General features: G+C 47.2%; 1 protein-coding gene and 1 long non-coding RNA gene across 2 annotated transcripts; one reads left to right on the plus strand and one right to left on the minus strand.

Annotated features, from left to right (window-relative positions):
* Positions 1-1,312: 1,312 nt before the first annotated feature.
* LOC125542894 (Cyclin/Brf1-like TBP-binding protein) lies at positions 1,313-11,921 on the minus strand. Its single transcript, XM_048706119.2, has 20 exons — positions 11,601-11,921; positions 10,611-10,762; positions 10,357-10,438; positions 10,195-10,270; positions 10,021-10,106; positions 9,869-9,945; positions 8,917-8,973; positions 8,734-8,846; positions 6,677-6,756; positions 6,517-6,603; positions 6,282-6,362; positions 5,023-5,160; positions 4,756-4,944; positions 3,073-3,157; positions 2,898-2,956; positions 2,700-2,780; positions 2,409-2,483; positions 2,235-2,318; positions 1,981-2,028; positions 1,313-1,742 (listed from the first exon to the last, which is right to left on the minus strand). Exons 2-20 carry the CDS (start codon positions 10,673-10,675, stop codon positions 1,557-1,559), a joined length of 1,749 nt encoding a protein of 582 aa, XP_048562076.1. The 5' UTR covers positions 10,676-10,762; positions 11,601-11,921; the 3' UTR covers positions 1,313-1,556.
* Positions 11,922-13,333: 1,412 nt separating this feature from the next.
* Positions 13,334-16,390, plus strand: LOC147978593 (uncharacterized). Its single transcript, XR_015618200.1, has 3 exons — positions 13,334-13,468; positions 14,727-14,794; positions 16,110-16,390. It is a non-coding gene; the product is annotated as an uncharacterized LOC147978593 (long non-coding RNA).
* Positions 16,391-24,025: the final 7,635 nt, after the last annotated feature.

The raw sequence follows: 24,025 nt of genomic DNA on the forward strand, positions 1-24,025 counted from the left end.
GCCTATCAAAATCATGAAAATAAGTTACTGCGTACCATTCCATTGTTCCTAAGTTTCTGTTCCAGATGGATTTTGCTCATCATAGGAGGTGTTACAGTGTTCTACTGGAGTTCTCATGATTCTCATTAGATAACTGTTGGAAAAAAGAATGTTACAATTTTATTGTGCTAATAATACAAAATCTCAGGTTGCGACACAAGTACTATAGCAAAATCCATCTCACACTACATTGTATTTTTTTTTCTGGTTGTTCATGTTTCACCTTGCCTGAGCTCGGTTGTCGTTCAGCGCCCCGATGTGCTCCAGTCTGGTTCTGACCTTATCAAGTTTTTGCCTTAACACAGTGATTTCATCTCTTGTGTTTTGAGCGGAGAAGTTTCTTAACAAATCAGGAAGCACTGATAAAAGAATCTGAAACAGAAGATTGACACAATTTCAGAAAGGTCATCCCACATTTCATTCTCAGGGTTTTCATTCACTTCCAATTCGATGAGAACATCAAATATGGCTGTTTCGGTCAAATTAGATGTTTCGATTAGTGGCCTCTCAACTATTAGTGGTCAGGTTAGTGGTCAGATTAGATACACCGGGCATGGAGATGGGGTGGCCTCTCAACTGGTTGAGGAAGAAACATCTACCTCTGTTCACAAAACAGCAAACGAGAGAGAGAAAACATGTATTCAAAACTTGCTTTGGATATTCAGGAAAGCCGTTATTAGTCCCAATAAGATTTTCCAACAATAGTTCAGTTCATCCAAAGCTCATTCTGCTGCACTATAGTCGATTAGTCGCTCAGTTGGATAAAGTTAGACATCCCATTTTTGAAAACCAAGAACTTCTGATTATACTTGCATATAATAAGCTGTCTCATTATCAAAAAAAAAAGCTCTATGTCTCAGTTATAGATCTGTACCGTTGGGAACGACAAACCTTTAGATTATGAAAGGGAGATTCACATGATTTGGCCCAATCTTTTGTCTACGCTATTTTTTTGTCCCTTCTCAGCTGACGTTGGCAAGATAACATTTCACGGTCTAATGAATCATCTGCTTATTCAGTGGGATGGTTAAGGTATTACATATGATTAAACTCTTCACCACTTAGCGTTCAATATAATTCTCCCAATCTCTCCTTCGATATAAGAATCCAAAGAAGTGTTTTCCTAGTCATCCTAAAAATTTTGTTTGGTCAACTCAGAGCCCCCATAGTTATATTTCTTTCAGTAATATGAACATCCAATATTAACAAATTCACCAGACCACAACACTAATCTTGTTGTGCGGCGTCCACTAGACTGAAGGTATGTCTTCGATTTAAGGGAGAAAAACATAATTGAACATTGCCATATTCACCAGACCATAGTGCAAGATTTGAAGTTAGCGATATACTTCACTGTGCAGTGCCTCGGTATATCATTAATTGGAACTTTATGCTACAAAACTCGCCTAAAAAAACAGCTAATATTTTGGTACGGAGGTAGTATAATACATATAAACCCCTTCCAGTTGACCAAGACTTATTTTGTTGAGCTGTTTTCTCAGAATTTTGGTACTATATTAGTAATCAATCCCATCGTAATCCTCGTAGGCTCCAGCATCACCACCATCAGCATAGCCATCGTTATTGTAATCAGCATAGTCATAGCCACCTTCTATTGTTTCACCATCACCAGTGTCATGTGCATATTCTCCATCAAAGCCCATGTCTCCTTTTTCATTTGCTTCACTAGCTTCATCTTTAGTCTGCTCGCAGTAAGCATTTGGGTCGCAGGAAACATAACAAATTAGACCAGATTAAAAAAAAATACTCCCCTCTTGAACTAAAACCACAACGAGTAATTTGGAACGGAGGGAGTATATGAGTAGCAATTTTAATTTCATGCAGGTGATATTCTAAGCGTAATTTGTAAATATATAATCAATTAACCTCACAGAACCAAAGAAAACCATAAATTCAGTAACATAAACTCATAAAACATACATTATACAATCCACCAACTGCTTCGACGTTGATTTTTGACCCAAGTCCCTGCAAGAAACAACGTTATATATTAAATGCCAGTTTGTTTGCATGCTTAGCTTAACATGTACTCCCTCCGTTCCAAATTACTCGTCGTGGTTTTAGTTCAAATTTGAACTAAAACCACGACGAGTAATTTGGAATGGAGGGAGTATTACAACGTTCACAGGACAAGCAAGTTTTGGGCGGCTATGGCTGAACAATATGTTCATTACCTTTCGTTTTAACATATTGTATGTTGCTTCCGCTGGTGTTTCAGCAGGTGTTGAGTTCTTCGAGTCATCATTACGTCTCCGTTTCTACATGAAAAATGCATGGGCAATCATGAACCCAATCGAAAATGTTAAGCATACATAGGAGGCTTGTGTTACACTAGTAAGATTTCATACTTTCTGTTGTCCCTCTCCCACGCCCACACCTCTAGCTGCCAGTTCAGCTGCTAAAGCTTCCTTTGCGGCTTGTTCCTGCCAAATAAAGCAGCAGACAGTTACACTTGCACCCCATGTGAGAATAAAGCCCTGTTTGGAATGTCTCCACTCCGCGGAGTTGTGGAGCTCCGTTTTGGCAGCTCCGTCAAAGTTAGCTAAGTCTGGTCCGCTCTGGGAGCGGAGTTAGAGGAGCGGAGAGGAACCGAATACTCCCTAAGAACCGCCTAATGTTGCTAGAGTTACAATACCTACCTCTAGGTATTCTTTGTTCATTTCCTCCCAAATTATCTTTTTGTACTGCGTCTCTTCCTCATTGTGAAGATACCCGTCAACCTATCAAATTAATGGAGAATTAGGTATCACAAATAACATATCTGGCCATCTTTCAGGCTCAGAGATCCCAACAAATTAGTCTGAAAGTGTGCTGAACAGATGGATGGATAAAGGTACCTCCAAATCATCAATATCAGAAAAACTTTCTGGATCAGCATCAGCTTTACCATTTTCACCTAAGGATGCCAAGGAGCATTCGGAAGTTGATCAGCAACAATCAACTTGACAATATGAACCCAAAAGTGGCCTGGTACTGAACTGAAATTACTATTGCATGTTACAACTAACAAACCTCCAACTTCAGGATCTTTTGAAGCTACATAATCCTTTCCAATTTCCCCAGAACCAATTGTTGCAGATTTATCTCCAACTGAATCCTGCTTGAAACAAGGCAAACTGAATTTTCAAAAACAAGTATATATAGGGCACACAACACACATAGTGGATAATAAAAGAAAGAGCTAACGCAGATGCGGTGAAGAGGTAATATACATGGTATAGGCATACATCACAATGCAATAAAACTATAAGCAATACAGGTACATTTTGCAGTTCAAATATTCCATCAGAAGATATCACAGCATGATTGGTAGTCTGGTACCGTGCCCAACAGAATTAACGAGTATATTTTTGTCTTTCACGTCCTTCAAGTGCAACAGATGAGGCAGCATGTAACTTTGTTGAAAAAATAAGAGAAGCTAAATTGGCACTACATATCAGAACACTTGCAGAAAACAGTGTTATTGCAAACTTGTGATACCAGATGCAAGGAAAAATCTGAGAGTAATTTAACACCTCGCTGTGGACACCCAATCTGAAATGAGGAGTGTACTATAAAAACTAGACTAATAAAATAAAGATGGAACTTGGAAGTTTTAAGAACCTTGGAAATAACCATGCAGCAATGTTGCAAAATTATTATAAAACGGATAGTATAACAATTCCATATGTAGTTACGCATTACAGCTACACAACAAAATATTGGATAAATGGAATCAGTGCATTTTAAACCCCTGAATTATCACATAAGTATAAGTTTCACCCACAACTATACAACTGACTAACTAACACAATCAACTTCAAAACCAATACAAATAACCCGTGTCCTAAAACTACCCTGGTTGCATAGTTGTTTTGCCATGTAGCAGCCACAAACCGATGTCAGCCTGTCAACCTGATCCCAACAGCAGCAGCAGTTCTTAGATACGATCCTCACTGGGATAGTGGGATCTCGGGGCCGCAGCGGGCGTAGCTCCCTCTTGACTAGCAACATGGGTGACATAAAAATGGTGGGGACAAAGCCACTACCAAAGTTTCTTATTTCCCCTGATTCAATATAAAACTACTGGCTTCTTCTAGGCCGCATGTCATGAGTCTGTTCGGATAAGTAGACTATTTGCCCCTATCTTGTGAGCTTTGTGTTACAACCTGCCCCAGTTGGAATAAGGGCCCAGATGCAGCCTACTAGTGATGCGTGCATGCATGAGCACATTTGGGAGAATAGTCCTACATTGCTTAGAGAACTAGAGTACCACTAACATGTAAGCCAAGGGTTCCAAGGCAAGCCATGGGTTAACCATTTTGCATGAGTTGAGTTCAGAAAAATGGAAATGGTTAGTTGTCTGTCGTGTGTGGCCAACCCAAATGGGGTTAGGTCTAAGCCAGACTGGAACCCGGGCTGTTTGGCAAGCAGAATGAGCCGATGAAGAAGCAGGGGAACAAGGAGAGGTCAACGCCACTACAGATCTTCCTCATCTTGCAAGAATCCAGTACCAGTGATGCTTTCTTCCACCCCACTAAGAAACAGCACCATCTTCTTCTCACCTAAAGTCCATCTCCCAAAGGACGGGCTGCCTCATCAGTGATGTCCCAGATGAGTGAAGGCAGAGAAGGTGCACTGTAGTAGCGCCTCTTGATTTGTTGAGTACATAGGGTATGAAGCACAAGTTTGAGTAAGTTCAGGACAGATTATTACCTCTGTAGTGCTCGTGATGTTATGTTCAGCATCAGAATTCTGTATCTCACAAATTGACTCTCCTAACATTGCTTCCTTATTAGCAGCAGCTTCCTCAGCCTTCTTAGCAGCTTCCAGTCTTTGTTTTTCAGCTCGTTGGAAAGCTGGAGGGTCAGCACCACCCTCCAGTCCACCCGACAGTTTAGTAAACTGAACAATCAAGTCATGTGTCAATGGCGAATGGAGTATCAAAACCAATGCATTATAAGCATAGTAAATGTGTATTACTTTGTTGTAGCACTTCTCACAAAGTCCATGAGCAAAATGCTCAACAGCTTTATCCTTGTGCTTGCAGAGGACTTCTCCAGATATGGGTGAAAATTTTGAAACAGGCTCTTCATCAGCCTTTGCCAAAAAATCTTCAATCTAGCAAAGGGGCGTGAAGAAGTGCTTATGAATATGTTGTATGTTAAAAAAAAAGTGAGCAGTTCCTGCCCCAATCCTCAGGGGCCATTTTCATTTACAGTATAGCATAATTTATCTTGGCATGATATCCAAGGTCAAGACAGATAATGATACATTTGTAGTAGATGTGACAAGAGAAGGTAGCGACATGAAATGGCATGCCCCAATGCTCTAGCAGATACTCCCTCCATTCCAAACATAAGGTGTGTTGATATTTTGAGAAGTCAAACTTATCTGTGTTTGAGGAAGTTCATTGAGAAAAATATCAATATCTCATCACAAAAAAAGAGAGAAAAATATTGATACCTAGAATACCAAATCAGTATCATTAGATTCATCGTGAAACATATTTTCATAGCTTATCTATTTGGTATTGAAAATTTTGATATAGTTTTCTACAATCTTGGTCAAACAGAGAGATGTTTGACTTTTGAAAAATTAATACACCTTATATTTTGGAACAAAGGAAGTAAAAATATTATCACCTATAATTTGCTGTCTGAAAGGCTAAAAAGTAAAGATTATTTGCTTTAGTGATATCACACACAGTCCAATTCTTGCCCCACTCACTGCTGGATGATAATCACTTGGTATGCTTCAGAATGGACAGCTTAATAACGACTTCCACAAGATAGTGATAACCAAACAATTTGCACCGACTGATCGCTGACCATTCAGTGTAGCAACATCAAATAACAATTTTGCTAAATTTCACTTTTCAGTTGCCTAATTTTTGTTAACTTCATAGTACTAAGCCTAAATTGCAGTGCGCAAGTAATATGCACTTTCTGTGAACATTTAATGCAATTTTTAGTTCTATTTGTTTCAGTGTTTTTTAGGGGTTAACCTAGGTACTTGTTTTTCTTGTAAAGTTTAGAATTTTTTTATCCAGCTTAGATGTATGTTTTTTCTCTTTGTATTCTGTGGAACATGGTTTTATAGAAGTGAGGGGAGCGACCTAATTGGATTGATCTTTGCCAAAGGGTGTGGACTTGGGAGAAGTGACTAATATCTAGTGAAACTGAAGTCATCGGATGAATACACAGCCCCATTAGTCAACTTCAAGAAAAGCATATACATACCGTTAAGCTGCCAGAATCTGTATTTTCAAACTCTATCAAGCGCTTAGTTAGTGTTGCCTCACATACATGCACAACCGCAACCTGACAAACATAGCACAAATGTGTCAAATCATATTCAAGCCCACATTGTGCATAAAAGTAATGGATTTACACAATAAATGCTGATTAACAAAAAGGAAGCCATTTAGAACACAATTCTCGAATAAGTAGATCTGTCCTGAGCATCTGAGCTTACAATATTTGACTTGGTATAATTATAGCCATGTGAAAGTGCAGCAATATATAATGCTGCACCACATAATCCACTTGGCTTCCTCCCAGTCTGCAACACGTGACAAACTATTACAATCTTACAAAGGAACCTTAAACAAAACTAAAAGGGAGAAGATGCTAACCTGCATCCAGTCTCGCTTCATGCTAGCTACGATGCGTAAAGCTGTGTCTGAGACAGCATTGTCCCTTTTCCCAAGTAAACCTGCAGACAAAACCAGTTAATTAGAACAAAAACATAAACAAACAAATAAATAAAAACATGGTTAATTTTCTTGCCAAGAGGTGCAGTTGTCCATCTAATCGTGCTTACAAGCAAAAACACCCATGTGGGCAAGGAAAAGCTCATTCAAGAGCCGTATTAGCTCGCATTTGACCAACTTTTGATTACACATACTTCATAGCCTCTGTAGCCTATTAACATTAAATCTACATATACAGCCGAGGACAGATATTCTCTGTCATTAGCATGTCACTAGCTCTTATTTTGTGTAGCCTTTTCTCTTCACACCATAAGATGCAGTAAATTTCTTCTTTTCATGCAATGGCATACGGTACAACTGAACAATTGACCAGTAAGCCATGCAGTATTAAGTAGCAAAAGTCTAGTTTTGCCCCTCAACTATCCATGAAGAGTCTTTGGCCCCTTCTAAGCCTCAGTACCGTTTATCCCTTGCCCTAAAGCACCCTGGCTGCAGTCTAACATGGCGCTCACGGGATCCTTGTAAGCGTATCCCATGTACTGTGCAATGGGCCGCACATTTCAGTGACAAAAACATTTCCTCTTACACAGATCTTCATTTCCCACAGATCTCTTGCTGTCACCATCTAAACAGAGGTGCCACTGGCCCCGCCGGCCTTCCACTAGACCCCATGTCATGAGTTTTCTCAGTATTATAGTGGATAGCGGTCCAATGACTGGGAGAGTCCAGGACAGAGGTTCATCCGTACGCTGCGGGCATGGATCAAACGACTAAGGGTTGTGCGGCCATGGCGCTGGAGATGAGAGGGAGAGTACGTCGGATGTGGATTAGATCTTTACTGGTTTATTCACATTCCTTGGTACATGGCGATTGTGTCCCTTATATATAGTAGACTCAACTTGACGCCTCAGAATATAATGAATAAAATCTCAACTTCCCTAACAGACCATATATTTGTCTTCCTAACTAAGACAATCTCGTTCCGCACTAAATATATATATCCTTACTAAATAATATGCTAGTTTTACCCCCCTTCTCTTCTTTTAACTGCTACTGCAGAGCCAGCGTCTAATTGTTGTTCCGGCATTGGATATACAGTAGATGCCCCGCTCCTGTAGCCACCTACTCCCGCATGCTTCCATGTCACTGTGAAAGTTGTGGCCACGGTGCTGCTAGGAGCTTAGATGGATCATAGGATGACAATTAGAAAATTCAGGTAAGGAACTCCACAAGTCCAAGAAACTCTCAATTGAGGCATTTCCCAACAAACTACTGCACTGGAATCAAGACAGGGTGATGCCTCATTCATACGAAATCGAAGTGATCTTGCAACAAAAGAACATAACTTTTCTGCATCAATTAGGCTCTCACATGCAAATCCAAACCCCCAAATCAGGGGCAGATCTCGACGGCAGGAGAGTCACTGCGCCCATTTATACGAAGCCAGTCATATCGAGAGGGTGCAGCGGAAGCAACGGTAATCTAGTGGTCAGGAGATTTGAGTCGGACTATTAGTGAAAGGAAGGAAGAAGCAAGGGCCACAGTTCCAGCAAGTTTATTGTGCCTAGAAGAAGAGTTGGAAGATGAATGAGATCCCGGAGGAAAGCTCAAAGGAGAAACATATCTTTAAAAACAAGGGTTGAAGTATGATTCGGAATCTAGGAACAATATAATTTAGTCTAAGATACTAAAAAGAAATAGCACAGTTACAATAGAAGGGGGAACTCATTTTTAGACTTTTTGATATGATTTGTCAAGTACTCATGAGATTATGTTGTTTGGAATTAGAATTCATGCAAAAACTGAACCAACAAAAACCAGACCAGTATTGGGGTAGTTAGCAGAAACATGGAGAGGCAGGCAGGCTTGAGAAAGACGAAAAAATGAATTCATGTGTAGAACAAGAGTGTACATCTATGGAACAAAAGAAAAAATCTCAACTAAATAAAGAGGTACATAGAAATATATGATTAACTTACGTTCTGTAAAACGATGGATGAAAAGGCTAGGATCTATGAGTTTCTGAACAATTGGATGTTCTGCAAGTAGCAAAACTTGGCAAAGTTGCAGAAAAACAGCACCTAGGACATAACTGAAAAAAAAATAGATGAGCCTTTTTACTACAGATTACAAGATAAATGGCAAGAGAATGGTTCACTTACACGCTAATCTTCAAATAGTCCGAGAAATCGATAAGGAGATAAGCCTTTTTACTTTGCCTGACAAGAGAAGCAATTAAGCATGGATGTAAGTACTAACCATATAGTTTGCTGAAACCAAGTGACAATCATTGGCTTAAAGAGAGCAGATTTCGGTGAACCACAAAGAACATAAAAGGGAAACAAGACTTTTTCAGCACAGCAATAAATCATGACGTGTAGTGATAGTGCTTGCTGCACATATAATAAGTCCATTTATACACCCACAGAATATACCTAGTCTAGTAAGTAGTAATATCCGTTTCATGTGGACGCTGTAGATGCCCTTTTTTTATACATAGATAGATGACCAAGTTAATTTATTACTAGCACGTATTTGAGGATAGGTATTTCCATTTGCAGGAAGTATTTTAAGAATAGTAAACAAACAAAAACTAACATCACTGGGCTACTCAGAAGAGCTCTGAACTCAAGAATTTAGGAAACAGTCTTGATAGTAGACCACTCCTTACTATATAGAATGTATATCTGAGAGGCATGGGTTCGCCGTGCATGTCTATAGAAGAAGCTTGGTTGTCCCATAGGTTCATACAGCTTAGGCGCTTGTCTCTTGGTTTTCTCGCTTGTTGTTTTACGAACTCACCAGGACAGAAGTTTATCTAGATCAAGCATCTAATTTTCTAGTAAGAAACCAGAGATATAGAATGAAAGTAAAACATAATGCGCCAATACTGTATTGCGATTTTTAAAAACCATATAGTAAAGATGGTTTTGCAGTTTTTTAGAGGAAATTAGACTTGCGTCATGAAGCAATCAATGACTAATAAACTAAGGAAGATTCCTAGCCCCACCAAAAATGGGGGAGGACAGGGTCATATATGAAAAAGGGCAAAATGGATAGGAAGGCTTACAATAAAGCAACAAGAGACAAACTGTTAATTAGGTGATAGCGTACCGGCAGGCAATGTAAAGACAAGCTGCTGCAACATGAGTTGTTCGACGGCCCCTTGTAAAATTATGGTCCACAGCTAGCTACACTTCAACAAAAAGAAATATCATTCTCATAATTTTTCATAACTATTACTGAGTGATAACAAAAATCCATACTGTATAAAATTTATGAGCCATATCAATGATAGTATCTCCACCACCAACATGTAAGCTAGTGACAATCTGCCAAATCTCGTCTCTCCCTACGGAAATAAATCACAGGCTTAATTCACAAAGTGGGAAGAACAATCAATAGTTCAATACAACAAAGGAGTGCCCTAAAAGCCATACCTTTCATTAAAGTCCTTTCATGGGATAGTGAACTCCCACTTTCGATGCTGCTCAGTATGTTTCCAGCCAGCCTGCTCTGTACACATCCAAGAAAGTCAACCTCACAAACTACACAGATAAATTAAGGAAGTGAATAATGAGAAGCACAATAATAAGACCAACCGCTCCGGAACTGTCCTTGACAAAAGTAGGCTCATCGGTGTAAATCTCCTGATCAAGAACCTTTCCACATGTCCCACAACATCTGACCATCAAACATGACAAGACACATGAACAACCGCTGAAGCTGCTTAATAGAAATCTATTAAGCAAGAAAGTAACAGGCTGATCAACAAAATCATGTACACAAACAATTATACGGCCTGATTTCAGATGCAATAAGAATAACAAAGAAAGAACAGGAAAGAGGATCTCACATATATCCTTTGTCAGGATCCTTTATGTATGGGCAATAATCAGCACAGTGAGTACAGTAAACCATTGGTGAACAGAAGTAGTGGACCTAGGAGAATGATCCAACTCCAATTAGCCTTCAAATAAGAGGATTACAAGGAATGTGGTCTTCAACCTTCAAAAGCAAAAAAAGGAATCTATTCAGATTGTGAAGTAAATACAAGGAATAGCATACTTCGATTTGGATTATTTTTCTATCCAGTTCCAATCTAACAACACATTTTACAGTTGGAGCATTACAACTAGCATGCGAGGGGCGACCTGCTTCTGAACTGTGTGTGCACTTACTCTGGAGGTCAAACACGGGAGCAGGACAGGCTGTATTCCAGTCCGAACAAATATCAAAACATTCAAGCACTACTTTTGATTTCTAGGATTAAATGTTCAGTGTGGGAAGACTAAAATTCAACACACTGAAGTTTAACTCCCTATTCAAAATCGACCATGAAGTTACAACAATGAAACTAAACTAAACTTTCAACTCAAAAAAAGTGTTGAGATCTTTGAAAGCACATAGTTACACCGCTGGCAACAGCGTCCTGACCAATGGTCCGCGTGAATCCCCTAGTCCCAACGCAGTAGTAGTATGTGTAGTAACACTTCTTAGGACAGCATCGAGCAGCTTTATTGGCTTGTCCCCCACAAGTCGTGGTGGCTCAGGAGCAATGGCACCAGAGCAAGAGCAGCCTCGTCAACTCAAAATGTGGATGCATCAGCAGAATTAGAGGACACATCTATGGTTGACAACATGATGCAAGGCATTTGAATCCAATAAAGTAGTGCTAGTTGCATTCTAACACACACCACTAATTAAATTTTAAATCTCTCTAATTCCAAGATCGGCAAACACAGTCCAGTTAGTGAAAAGCAAAAGAACCAACCAAATTGTATTCTTTACACACAACACATCCAATCTTAGAGCGGCCAAAAAGTAAGAATGAGAATATCCTTACACGCCTCGGTGTGGAGGCTGCGTGGCGGCGCAGCAGGTAGAGGGCGGCGTCAGGGGCGTGGGCGGCGGCGGCGGCGCTGCTTCAGTGGAGGGGGGCGTCTAGGGTTGGGATCGGCGGCAGCACAACTCCAGGGAAGTGGCGCGTCGGACGGGAGGTTGGGCAGAAGCGGGAGGCGGGGAGGAGCGCCGGGCGGCAGCACGGAGGTGTGGAGAGAGGCAGGAGCGGCCGCCAGGCCGGGGCAAGGGAGGAGGAACACGGAATGGTGGAGCGGCGAGGGCCGAGGGTTCATCGAGGTTTCTACGAGAGCTCAGCTTTGGTTTTGGGAAATGCTATCCGGCGAACGTTCGCTGGGATGTGATCCCGCCGAACGCCACCAGAGCCGTTAGATCCAGATCAGCGGTGGCAGTTTTTGCAAAAAATTACCCTTAATTTAAACAACCTGAAATCTAAAAAGTGCATACGCACTATTTAGACGGAACGAGCGGTCAGCTCCTGGCCGCTCGATCCCGCCGCGAATCACCGCACGCGTGGACCTGGTACCATCTGGTCGGGGAGTCTCAATCGCAAAACTATTGGCGTTTGTCGCTATCTACCCCTTCCACGCATTTCATCCATATCCCCTTTGTGTCCGCCGCTTCCACTACACCTCGCGCCGGCCACCTCTGCGGCTCCGCCCTTCTCATGTCGGCGCTGCAAGTTGGGGACGTGTGCCATGCCACTCGGCTGGATCGGGGCGCTGCAGCTCGCGTATATACCGAATCTGGTGTCCGGCGTACCCACCCACGCCGGACCTATTGAGGCTGGGTGGAGGGCGAAGGGAGCTCTGTACAGACGAGGGGGGAGGGAGCAGTGGCCGCCGTGATGTCTATGCGTGAATGTAGGGGAGCGGCCGGAGGAAGAATGGACACAGAAGGGGGAAAGGAGCTCGTCCTCGATCTGGAGCAAGACTGTGACACCCCGATAGTTAAGCTACAGTAAACCCGTGTTAATGATGCCAGGTCATCGTAATTAAAAATTCGCTAAACCTCACTTGCTTCAAAGTAAGTTCAAATACAAATTCAAATTATAGTTTCATAAAAAAAATTAAAAATGTCCATTGGGTTGTAAGAATTCACTAACAAATTTTCATGAACAAACCAAATATTATTTGAATTATTAAAACGCCCTTAACCTATTTAAAATTGTACCAACAACTTTTAATTGATCCAATTTCAATTAAATAAATATTTTCACTTTTCAAAATAAATTAAAACTTGTTGTGCCAGCTCATAGCAATGTCTTGTATTTATGTGCCAAGTTTCATCTGTAACAAAATTCGTTTGCTCGCTCAAATAAATACAAAACAGTAGGAAAATACATAAAAGAAAAGGTAAAAAAAGTAAAAGAGAAAACTACTAGCACTTACGGCCCGCGACTACAGGAGCCGGACCAGCCCATCAATGCCCTTCATCCCTTACCTCTCTGTTCACCGCACCTCGTGGACACAAAGAGCTCGTCCATGGTTGGGGATCGCCACGCGGCATGCATCCAGCGCCCTTGGCCTCCTACTTGACTCCCCTCGATGCCCTGCGAACCCTAGCCTCTCCACTTCTTCCTCCTCGCGCCGTTTTCTTCCACGCGCAGCCACCCGCCGTTGTCGCTGCCATGAACGTCGTCGTCCATGTGGTCTCCGGCCACCGTGCACCGCAAAGCTATGCCCAGGAGACGCGCTGCCCTCGACTACGTCCTCTACGCCAAGCCATCGGAGTCGGGGACCACCACCACGCCGGATCCGACCGTCTTCTTCCTCGACGGCCGCCGGCGATCCCCGACGATTCCGGTGCCTCTGCTGCTCCTAAGCCCACGCCGGGCCTCCTTGTGCCTTCCCCGTGAGCTCCGGCTACTTTCCCCTCTCCTCGCGCCTCTCCTTCTTCCTCGTAGCTCGCTCCCCACGCTGTTTCCGCCATGGCCGAAGCTCTGCGTCCGCGCCCGCGTGGCCCAGCCACCTGGAGCCATCTACACGAGCCCCGTGCACGCCCGACCGTGCGCCGCCCGCGTGCTCGCGCTCCGCCTTGCCTCTAGTTGCTTCTGCTGCACTGCTGCTTTAGCCGCCGCCGTCGCCTACAGCTTGTCGTGTCTGCCAGCGCCCAGCGCGTCGTTGGTCGCACCATCGACCAACTCCCCTAGCTACTTCCCGCACCCGGAGCTTGCTCCTTGCGCGCGCCGCTGGCGCCGTGGCCGTGCTCACCCCTCCCGCACCCACTTCCGTCGCTTCCGCCGGCACCCTGCGTCCCACCTCCGCCCGCTCCTCCGGTTGCCCGTAGCCGCGCCCCACCGCTTGCGGCGGCATCCGCCTCCGGCCGGCGGTGCCCACCCGGGCCGCCACTGCCCCGCCACTGCTATTGGCTCAAGCGGAGGCCGCCAGCGCCCCCCCCCTTTGCCACTTCCGCCCTCCGCCGTGGCCTCTGGCCACCGGAGTTAACCCACCGGCCTAATTGGCCATTAAGGCCCTAACCCACCTACTAACCCCCACTCACATACGGGCCCCACGTGTTTAATTAAAATAAATAACCATGTCAGTTTAGTCACTGGGTATGACATGTGGGACCCCCCTGTTAATTAAATCCTTTTAACTAAAAGCTATTAACTAGCAGTCTATGACAGGTGGGCCCCGACGCCCCTTTGACTGGTCAACGTGGACCAGTCAACTGCTGACTATGCACTGCCGGGTGCACTGCACCGGGTGCATCTAACAATTTTCCTTTTAAATTTCGAAATTAATATAAATTCCAGAATATTTAGAAAATGTTTTAAAAAACTTTAAAATTAATATAAAATAATCCGTAACTCGGATGGAAAAACTTTATACATGAAAGTTGTTCAGAACGACGAGACGAATCCGAATATGCAGTCTGTTCGTTCACCACACATCCCTAGCATAGCGAACATGCAACAATCCACCTCCGTTTCATCTGCCCAAAAACGTCAAACATCGGTAATACTTTCCCGGATGTTTTCCCCCTTCGTCAGTAGCACCTACTACTATGTTAGGTCACCTCTAACACCGCTAATGCCATGTTACACTTTGTGATGCTTTGATTGCTCTGTTATTTATTGTGTTCCCCCTCCGTTACTTCTTTCCGGTAGACCCCGAGACTGCCGGCGACCCCCAGTTCGACTACGGAGTTGATGACCCTTCTTGCCAGAGCAACCAGGCAAGCCCCCCCCTTGATCACCAGATATCGCCTATTCTTCTCTATACTGCTTGCATTAGATTAGTGTAGCATGTTACTGCTTCCAGTTAATCCTATACTGCTGCATAGCCTGTCCTTACTACTACTGTTGTTACCTTTACCTGCTATCCTACTACTTAGTATAGGATGCTAGTGTTCCATCAGTGGCCCTACACTCTTGTCTGTCTGCCAAGCTATACTACTGGGCCGTGATCACTTCGGGAGGGGATCACGGGCATATAATATATACTTTACACTGTTACATTACCTGTGGTACTGTTCGGAGATGGGGGCTGAAGGGGCAGATGGCTCCATCTAGGTAGTGGTGGGCCTGAGTTCCCGACGGCCCCAGACTGCTAGTTTGTGGCGGAGCGACATGGCAGGTTGAGACCACCTAGGAGAGAGGTGGGCCTGGCCCTGGTCGGCGTTCGCGGATACTTAAACATGCTTAATGAGATCTTGGTATTTGATCTGAGTCTGGCCACTGGCTTATACGCACTAACCATCTACGCGGGGACAGTTATGGGCACTCGACGTCGTGGTATCAACCGAAGCCTTCATGACGTCAGCGACTGAGCGGCGCGCGCCGGGTTGGACCGCGTAACGCAACTTCCTTTGTAATGGAGGTTGCTAGGTCTGCTCACCGGCCGCGTACGCAACGTGCAGGTGTGCAATGGGCGATGGGCCCAGACCCCTGCGCCATAGGATTTAGACCGGCATGCTGACCTCTCTGTTGTGCCTAGGTAGGGCTGCGACGTGTTGATCTTCCGAGGCCGGGCATGACCCAGAAAAGTGTGTCCGGACAAAGGGGATCGAGCGTGTTGGGAAATGTGGTGCACCCCCGGAGGGAAGTTGATCTATTTGAATAGCCGTGTCCCTCGGTAAAAGGACGACCCGGAGTTGTACCTTGACCTTATGACAACTAGAACTGGATACTTAATAAAACACACCCTTCCAAGTGCCAGATACACCCGGTGATCGCTCTCTCATAGGGCGACGAGGGGAGGATCATCGGTTAGGATTATGCTACACGATGCTACTTGGTGAACTTACCATCTACTCTCTTCTCCTGCTGCAAGATGGAGGTTACCAGAAGCGTAGTCTTCGAAAGGATTAGCTATCCCCCTCTTATTCCGGCATTCTGCAGTTCGGTCCACATATGATACCCTTATTCCATTTGATACCAATGCATACATATGTAGTGTAGCTCATTGCTTGCGAGTACTTTGGATGAGTACTCACAATTGCTTTTCTCCCTCTTTCCCCCCTTTCCCTTCTACCTGGTTGTCGCAACCAGATGTTGGAGCCCAGGATCCAGACGCCACCGTTGCCGACGACTCCTACTACACCGGAGGTGCCTACTACTACGTGCAGCCCGCTGACGACGGCCAGGAGTAGTTTAAGAGGATCCCAGGCAGGAGGCCTGCGCCTCTTTCGATCTGTATCCCAGTTTGTGCTAGCCTTCTTAAGGCAAACTTTTTTAACTTATGTCTGTACTCAGATATTGTTGCTTTCGCTGACTCGTCTATGATCGAGCTCTTGTATTCGAGCCCTCGAGGCCCCTGGCTTGTAATATGATCCTTGTATGACTTATTTTATTTGTAGAGTTGTGTTGTGATATCTTCCCGTGAGTCCCTGATCTTGATCGTACACGTTTGCGTGTATGATTAGTGTACGGTCAAATTGGGGGCGTCACAAGTTGGTATCAGAGCCGGCTGCCTGTAGGAATCCGCCTTCCACACTCCTTGGCTGAAGTCGAGTCTAGACATTACAAAACTTTTTACTAACATGGTTGTGTGCCTTACGGGCCCATGTCGCCATCTGGGTGGTATTGGGATCTTTTACTCCTCATCTATACTCTAGGACTCTGATCTCTCTTCTATTCGGGTTAAATGATTTACTAAATCTGACTCTAGGTTCTCGTACCTACTTCTCCCGGAGAGCCCCTTATCATAGATGTGTTGGGGAACGTTGCAGAAAACAAAAAATTTCCTACGGTTTCACCAAGATCCATCTATGAGTTCATCTAGCAACGAGTGATTGGATTGCATCTACATACCTTTGTAGATCACGCGCGGAAGCGTTCAAAGAACGGGGATGAGGAAGTCGTACTCGACGTGATCCAAATCACCGGAGATCCTAGCGCCGAACGGACGGCACCTCCGCGTTCAACACACGTACGGTCAGTGTGACGTCTCCTCCTTGATCCAGCAAGGGGGAAGGAGAGGTTGAGGAAGATGGCTCCAGCAGCAGCACGACGGCGTGGTGGTGGTGGAGCTGCAGTACTCTGACAGGGCTTCGCCAAGCTCTATGGAGGAGGAGGAGGTGTTGGAGAGGGAGAGGGAGGCACCAAAGGCATGGGGTGTGAAGCCCTTCCTCCCCCACTATATATAGGGGGCCTAGGGGGGCGTCGGCCCTAGGAGATGCAATCTCCTAGGGGGGCGGCGGCCAAGGGGAGGAGGGCTTGCCCCCCAAGCAAGGGGGCGCCCCCCTTAGGGTTTCCCCCCCCCCCAACCCTAGGCGCATGGGCCCTAGGGGGTGTGGCGCCCCAGCCCACTTGGGCTGGTTCCCTTCTCCATACAGCCCATAAGGCCCCCCGGAAGAGGTGGCCCCTCCCGGTGGACCCCCGGAACCCCTCCGGTGGCCCCAGTACAATACCGATATGCCCCCGAACCTTTCCGGCGATCGTATGACAACTTCCCATATATAAATCTTTACCTACGGACCATTCCAGAACTCCTCGTGACGTCCGGGATCTCATCCGGGACTCCGAACAACATTAGGTAATCACATACAAGTCTTCCTAACAACCCTAGCGTCACCGAACCTTAAGTGTGTAGACCCTATGGGTTTGGGAGACATGTAGACATGACCGAGAAGGCTCTCCGGTCAATAACCAACAGCGGGATCTAGATACCCATGTTGGCTCCCACATGCTCCTCGATGATCTCATCGGATGAACCACGATGTCAAGGATTCAAGCAACCCCGTATAGAATTCCCTTTGTCAATCGGTACGTTACTTGCCCGAGATTCGATCGTCGGTATCCCAATACCTCGTTCAATCTCGTTACCGGCAAGTCACTTTACTCGTACCGTAATGCATGATCCCGTGACCAGACACTTGGTCACTTTGAGCTCATTGTGATGATGCATTACCGAGTGGGCCCAGAGATACCTCTCCGTCATACGGAGTGACAAATCCCAGTCTTGATCCGTGTCAACCCAACAGACACTTTCAAAGATACCCGTAGTATACCTTTATAGTCACCCAGTTACGTTGTGACGTTTGGTACACCCAGAGCACTCCTACGGTATCCGGGAGTTACACGATCTCATGGTCTAAGGAAAAGATACTTGACATTGGAAAACTCTAGCAAACGAACTATACGATCTTGTGCTATGTTTAGGATTGGGTCTTGTCCATCACATCATTCTCCTAATGATGTGATCTCGTTATCAATGACACCCAATGTCCATAGTCAGGAAACCATGACTATCTGTTGATCAACGAGCTAGTCAACTAGAGGCTTACTAGGGACATGTTGGTGTCTAAGTATTCACACATGTATTACGATTTCCGGATAACACAATTATAGCATGAATAAAAGACAATTATCATGAACAAGGAAATATAATAATAATCCTTTTATTATTGCCTCAAGGGCATATTTCCAACACTCGCTCCCCACGCTGTTTCCGCCATGGCCGAAGCTATGCGTCCGCGCCCGCGTGGCCCAGCCACCTGCAGCCAAACCCTGGAGCCATCTACACTAGCCCCGTGCGCGCCCGACCGTGCGCCACCCGCGTGCTCGTGCTCCGCCTTGCCTCTAGTTGCTTCTGCTGCACTGCTGCTTTAGCCGCCGCCGTCGCCTACAGCTTGTCATGCCTGCCAGCGCCCAGCGCGTCGTTGGTCGCACCATCGACCAACTCCCCTAGCTACTTCCCGCACCCGGAGCTTGCTCCTTGCACGCGCCGCTGGCGCCGTGGCCGTGCTCACCCCTCCCGCACCCACTGCCGTCGCTTCCGCTGGCACCCTGCGTCCCACCTCCGCCCGCTCCTCCTATCGCCCCCAGCCGCGCCCCACCGCTTGCGGCGGCATCCGCCTCCGGCCGGCGGTGCCCACCCGGGCCGCCACTGCCCCGCCGCTGCTATTGGCTCAAGCGGAGGCCGCCAGCGCCCCCCCCTTTGCCACTTCCGCCCTCCGCCGTGGCCTCTGGCCACCGGAGTTAACCCACCGGCCTAATTGGCCATTAAGGCCCTAACCCACCTACTAACCCCCACTCACATACGGGCCCCACGTGTTTAATTAAAATAAATAACCATGTCAGTTTAGTCACTGGGTATGACATGTGGGACCCCCCTGTTAATTAAATCCTTTTAACTAAAAGCTATTAACTAGCAGTCTATGACAGGTGGGCCCCGACGCCCCTTTGACTGGTCAACGTGGACCAGTCAACTGCTGACTATGCACTGCCGGGTGCACTGCACCGGGTGCATCTAACAATTTTCCTTTTAAATTTCGAAATTAATATAAATTCCAGAATATTTAGAAAATGTTTTAAAAAACTTTAAAATTAATATAAAATAATCCGTAACTCGGATGGAAAAACTTTATACATGAAAGTTGTTCAGAACGACGAGACGAATCCGAATATGCAGTCTGTTCGTTCACCACACATCCCTAGCATAGCGAACATGCAACAATCCACCTCCGTTTCATCTGCCCAAAAACGTCAAACATCGGTAATACTTTCCCGGATGTTTTCCCCCTTCGTCAGTAGCACCTACTACTATGTTAGGTCACCTCTAACACCGCTAATGCCATGTTACACTTTGTGATGCTTTGATTGCTCTGTTATTTATTGTGTTTCCCCTCCGTTACTTCTTTTCGGTAGACCCCGAGACTGCCGGCGACCCCCAGTTCGACTACGGAGTTGACGACCCTTCCTTCTTGCCAGAGCAACCAGGCAAGCCCCCCCCTTGATCACCAGATATCGCCTATTCTTCTCTATACTGCTTGCATTAGATTAGTGTAGCATGTTACTGCTTTTAGTTAATCCTATACTGCTGCATAGCATGTCCTTGCTACTACTGTTGTTACCTTTATCTGCTATCCTACTACTTAGTATAGGATGCTAGTGTTCCATCAGTGGCCCTACACTCTTGTCCGTCTGCCAAGCTATACTACTGGGCCGTGATCACTTCGGGAGGTGATCACGGGCATATACTATATACTTTACACTGTTACATTACCTGTGGTACTGTTCGGAGATGGGGGCTGAAGGGGCAGGTGGCTCCATCCAGGTAGTGGTGGGCCTGAGTTCCCGACGGCCCCCGACTGCTACTTTGTGGCGGAGCGACATGGCAGGTTGAGACCACCTAGGAGAGAGGTGGGCCTGGCCCTGGTCGGCGTTCGCGGATACTTAAACATGCTTAATGAGATCTTGGTATTTGATCTGAGTCTGGCCACTGGCTTATACGCACTAACCATCTACGCGGGGACAGTTATGGGCACTCGACGTCGTGGTATCAACCGAAGCCTTCATGACGTCAGCGACTGAGCGGCGCGCGCCGGGTTGGACCGCGTAACGCAACTTCCTTTGTAATGGAGGTTGCTAGGTCTGCTCACCGGCCGCGTACGCAACGTGCAGGTGTGCAATGGGCGATGGGCCCAGACCCCTGCGCCATAGGATTTAGACCGGCGTGCTGACCTCTCTGTTGTGCCTAGGTAGGGCTGCGACGTGTTGATCTTCCGAGGCCGGGCATGACCCAGAAAAGTGTGTTCGGACAAAGGGGATCGAGCGTGTTGGGAAATGTGGTGCACCCCTGCAGGGAAGTTGATCTATTCGAATAGCTGCGTCCCTCGGTAAAAGGACGACCCGGAGTTGTACCTTGACCTTATGACAACTAGAACCGGATACTTAATGAAACACACCCTTCCAAGTGCCAGATACAACCGGTGATCACTCTCTCACAGGGCGACGAGGGGAGGATCATCAGTTAGGATTATGCTACACGATGCTACTTGGTGAACTTACCATCTACTCTCTTCTCTTGCTGCAAGATGGAGGTTACCAGAAGCGTATTCTTCGAAAGGATTAGCTATCCCCCTCTTATTCCGGCATTCTGCAGTTCAGTCCACATATGATACCCTTATTCCATTTGATACCAATGCATACATATGTAGTGTAGCTCATTGCTTGCGAGTACTTTGAATGAGTACTCATGGTTGCTTTTCTCCCTCTTTCCCCCCTTTCCCTTCTACCTGGTTGTCGCAACCAGATGTTGGAGCCCAGGATCCAGACGCCACCGTTGCCGACGACTCCTACTACACCGGAGGTGGCTACTACTACGTGCAGCCCGCTGACGATGACCAGGAGTAGTTTAAGAGGATCCCAGGCAGGAGGCCTGCGCCTCTTTCGATCTGTATCCCAGTTTGTGCTAGCCTTCTTAAGGCAAACTTGTTTAACTTATGTTTGTACTCAGATATTGTTGCTTTCGCTGACTCGTCTATGATCGAGCTCTTGTATTTGAGCTCTCGAGGCCCCTGGCTTGTAATATGATGCTTGTATGACTTATTTTATTTGTAGAGTTGTGTGTATGATTAGTGTACGGTCAAATTGGGGGCGTCACAAAGACATAAACGGCGGTCGTGGAGCCGGAGCAGTGCGGCTACACTACTGGAATCAGCTACTTTGCCATCTGCCAGCTCTTTGCCGTCAGCTAGCGGACGACAAAGAAGCTCTTTGCCATCAGCTACCCAAAAGCAGACGGCAAAGAAATGGCAGACGGCAAAGAGGCTCTTTGCCGTCCGCGAGCTCTTTGCCGTCTTTGCCGTCCGCTGGCAGACGGCAAAGAGAGAGGTGGCCCCCACCCCCCGCCCGTTTGGAAAAAAACTTAAGGCCCACCTCTTTGCCGTTTGCCAGCAGACAGCAAAGAGGCAAAAGGGCGGACGGGAAAGAGGACACTACCTAACGGCCCGTACCCCCCGCCTGTTACTCTCTGTTCTCTCCTCGCCGACGCGCCCCGCCACCACTTCCCACCCCACCGCCGCCGCCTCCCGCCGCGCGCCGCCGCCCCCACCACTCGCCGCCTCCTGGTCGCCCCACCACCCGCCGCCCCACCGCCCCGTCGCCACTGCCGCCTGGCGCCGTCGCCCCACCACCCGTCGCCCCCGCCGCCCCCGTCGCCCCCCCCGCCCCGGCCCCTCGCCGCCCCACCGCCCCGTCGCCCCCCCGCCCCGGCCCCCCGCTGCCCCGGCGCCCCGGCCCCCCCGCGCCCCACCGTCCCGGGCCCGGCCCCTTGCCGCCATAGGCCGCCCCCGCGCCCCGGCCAGCTCCTCCACCGGGGGCCTCCTCCACCGCCCCGCCCCCCTCCTCCACCGGCCCTGCCCCAGGTGAGCCCCCCTCCTTTTTTCTGTTTTTTCCTTTTTAGTTTTAGTTTAGATTTAGTTTTAGTTTTAGGTTTAGTTTTAGTTTAGTTTTAGGTTTAGTTTTAGTTTAGTTTTAGGTTTAGATTTAGTTTTTCCTTTTTTTTTCTGTTTTATTAGTTTTAGGTTTATGTTTAGTTTAGATTTAGTTTTAGTTTTAGTTTTAGGTTTAGTTTAGTTTGAGGAAAGAAGAAGAAGAAGAGAAAAAGAGGAGAGGAGGAGAAGAAGAAGAGGAAAAAGGAAAGGAAGAAGAAGAAGAGGAGGAGGAGAAGAAAAAAGAAGAAGAGGAAGAAGAAGAAGAAAAAAGAGGAGAGGAGGAGAAGAAGAAGAGGAAAAAGGAAAGGAGGAAGAAGAAGAAGAAGAAGAAGGAAAAAAGGAAGAAAAGGAAGAATAGGAAGAAGAAGAAAAGGAAAAAAGAGGAAAAAACCCCGACCCGACACGGCACCCCGACCCGGCACCCCGACACGACACCCCGACCCTTAGACCCCGACCCCGACACCCCAACCCCGACCCCGACCCCGACCCCGACACCCCAACCCCGACCCCGACCCCGACACCCCGACCCCGAGCCTGACCCGACACCCCGACCCCGACATCGACACGGCACCCCGACCCCGACCCGACACCCCGACCCCGAGACCCCGACCCCGACACCGACACGACACCCCGACACCGACACCCTGACACCACACCCACCCTTACCCCGACACCGACACGGCACCCCGACCCCGACCCGGCACCCCGACCAGACACCCCGACCCCGAGACCCCGACCCCGAGCCTGACCCGACACCCCGACCCCGAGACCCCGACCCCGACCCGGCACCCAACCCGACACCCCGACCCCGAGACCCCGACCCCGGGCCTGACCCGACACCCTGACCCCGACACCGACACGGCACCCCGACCCCGACCCGGCACCCCGACCCGACACCCCGACCCCGAGACCCCGACCCCGACCCCGACACCCCGACCCCGGGCCTGACCCGACACCCCGACCCCGACCCCGACACCCCGACCCCGACCCCGACCCTGACACCCCGACCCCGACACCCCGACCCCCCGACCCCCCGAGCCTGACCCGACACCCCGACCCTGACACCCCGACCCCGACACCCCGACCCCCCGACCCCCCGAGCCTGACCCGACACCCCGACCCCGAGCCTGACCCGACACCCTGACTTTGACACCACACCCCGACCCCGAAACAACACCCCGACACCGACACGGCACTACCCCGACATCGACACGACACCCCGACCCCCCGACCCCGAAACAGCACCCCGACACCGACAGGACACCCGACCACCGACACCTCCCGAAAAGGTGTTCTTTGGCCTTCTAGAGGCCGACGGGGTCATATATTTGTGAATTATTAGTTAGGTCATATATTTTGCGATTTTGTTATGAAAAACATCATATATAATTGTGTTGATCGTGTAGTTTTAAATGTGCAGTTGTTTCATCGCTGCAAGGTTTGGTGTTCGACGACCTCGCCGTGCGTTTGACGAGCTCTGCCCCTTCGTTCGTGGGTGAGCACAAATGACAAGTCCTCCTCCCCCATTAATTATTTGATCTATTCCGATGAAACTTGATAGCTAGCTATATATGTGTCTTGAATCATCAGTATGCGTAACCAATATGTGTCTCCCGTTCAAAGCGTCATAGTTATAAATATGCATGCATTTGCATATTTATAACCTTGATTCTTTCGAATTGTCCAACGCTATCCATGGACAGCCCGAGTATGTGTAGATTGGGTTCGTTTTCCCATATGCTTTGC

This window comes from Triticum urartu, chromosome 3A (assembly GCF_056163025.1).
Source record: "Triticum urartu cultivar PI428250 chromosome 3A, HENAU_Tu73, whole genome shotgun sequence".
In the NCBI taxonomy this organism is placed as follows: domain Eukaryota; kingdom Viridiplantae; phylum Streptophyta; class Magnoliopsida; order Poales; family Poaceae; genus Triticum; species Triticum urartu.

Coding starts and splice junctions, on each gene's coding strand:
- LOC125542894 (XM_048706119.2), bottom strand. CDS start 10,675: ATGGTTTACTGTACTCACTGTGCTGATTATTGCCCATACATAAAGGAT. Junction 2,781..2,897: donor CTGATATTGATGATTTGGAG/GTACCTTTATCC, acceptor TTAATTTGATAG/GTTGACGGGTATCTTCACAA. Junction 2,319..2,408: donor TGGGAGAGGGACAACAGAAA/GTATGAAATCTT, acceptor TTTTTCATGTAG/AAACGGAGACGTAATGATGA.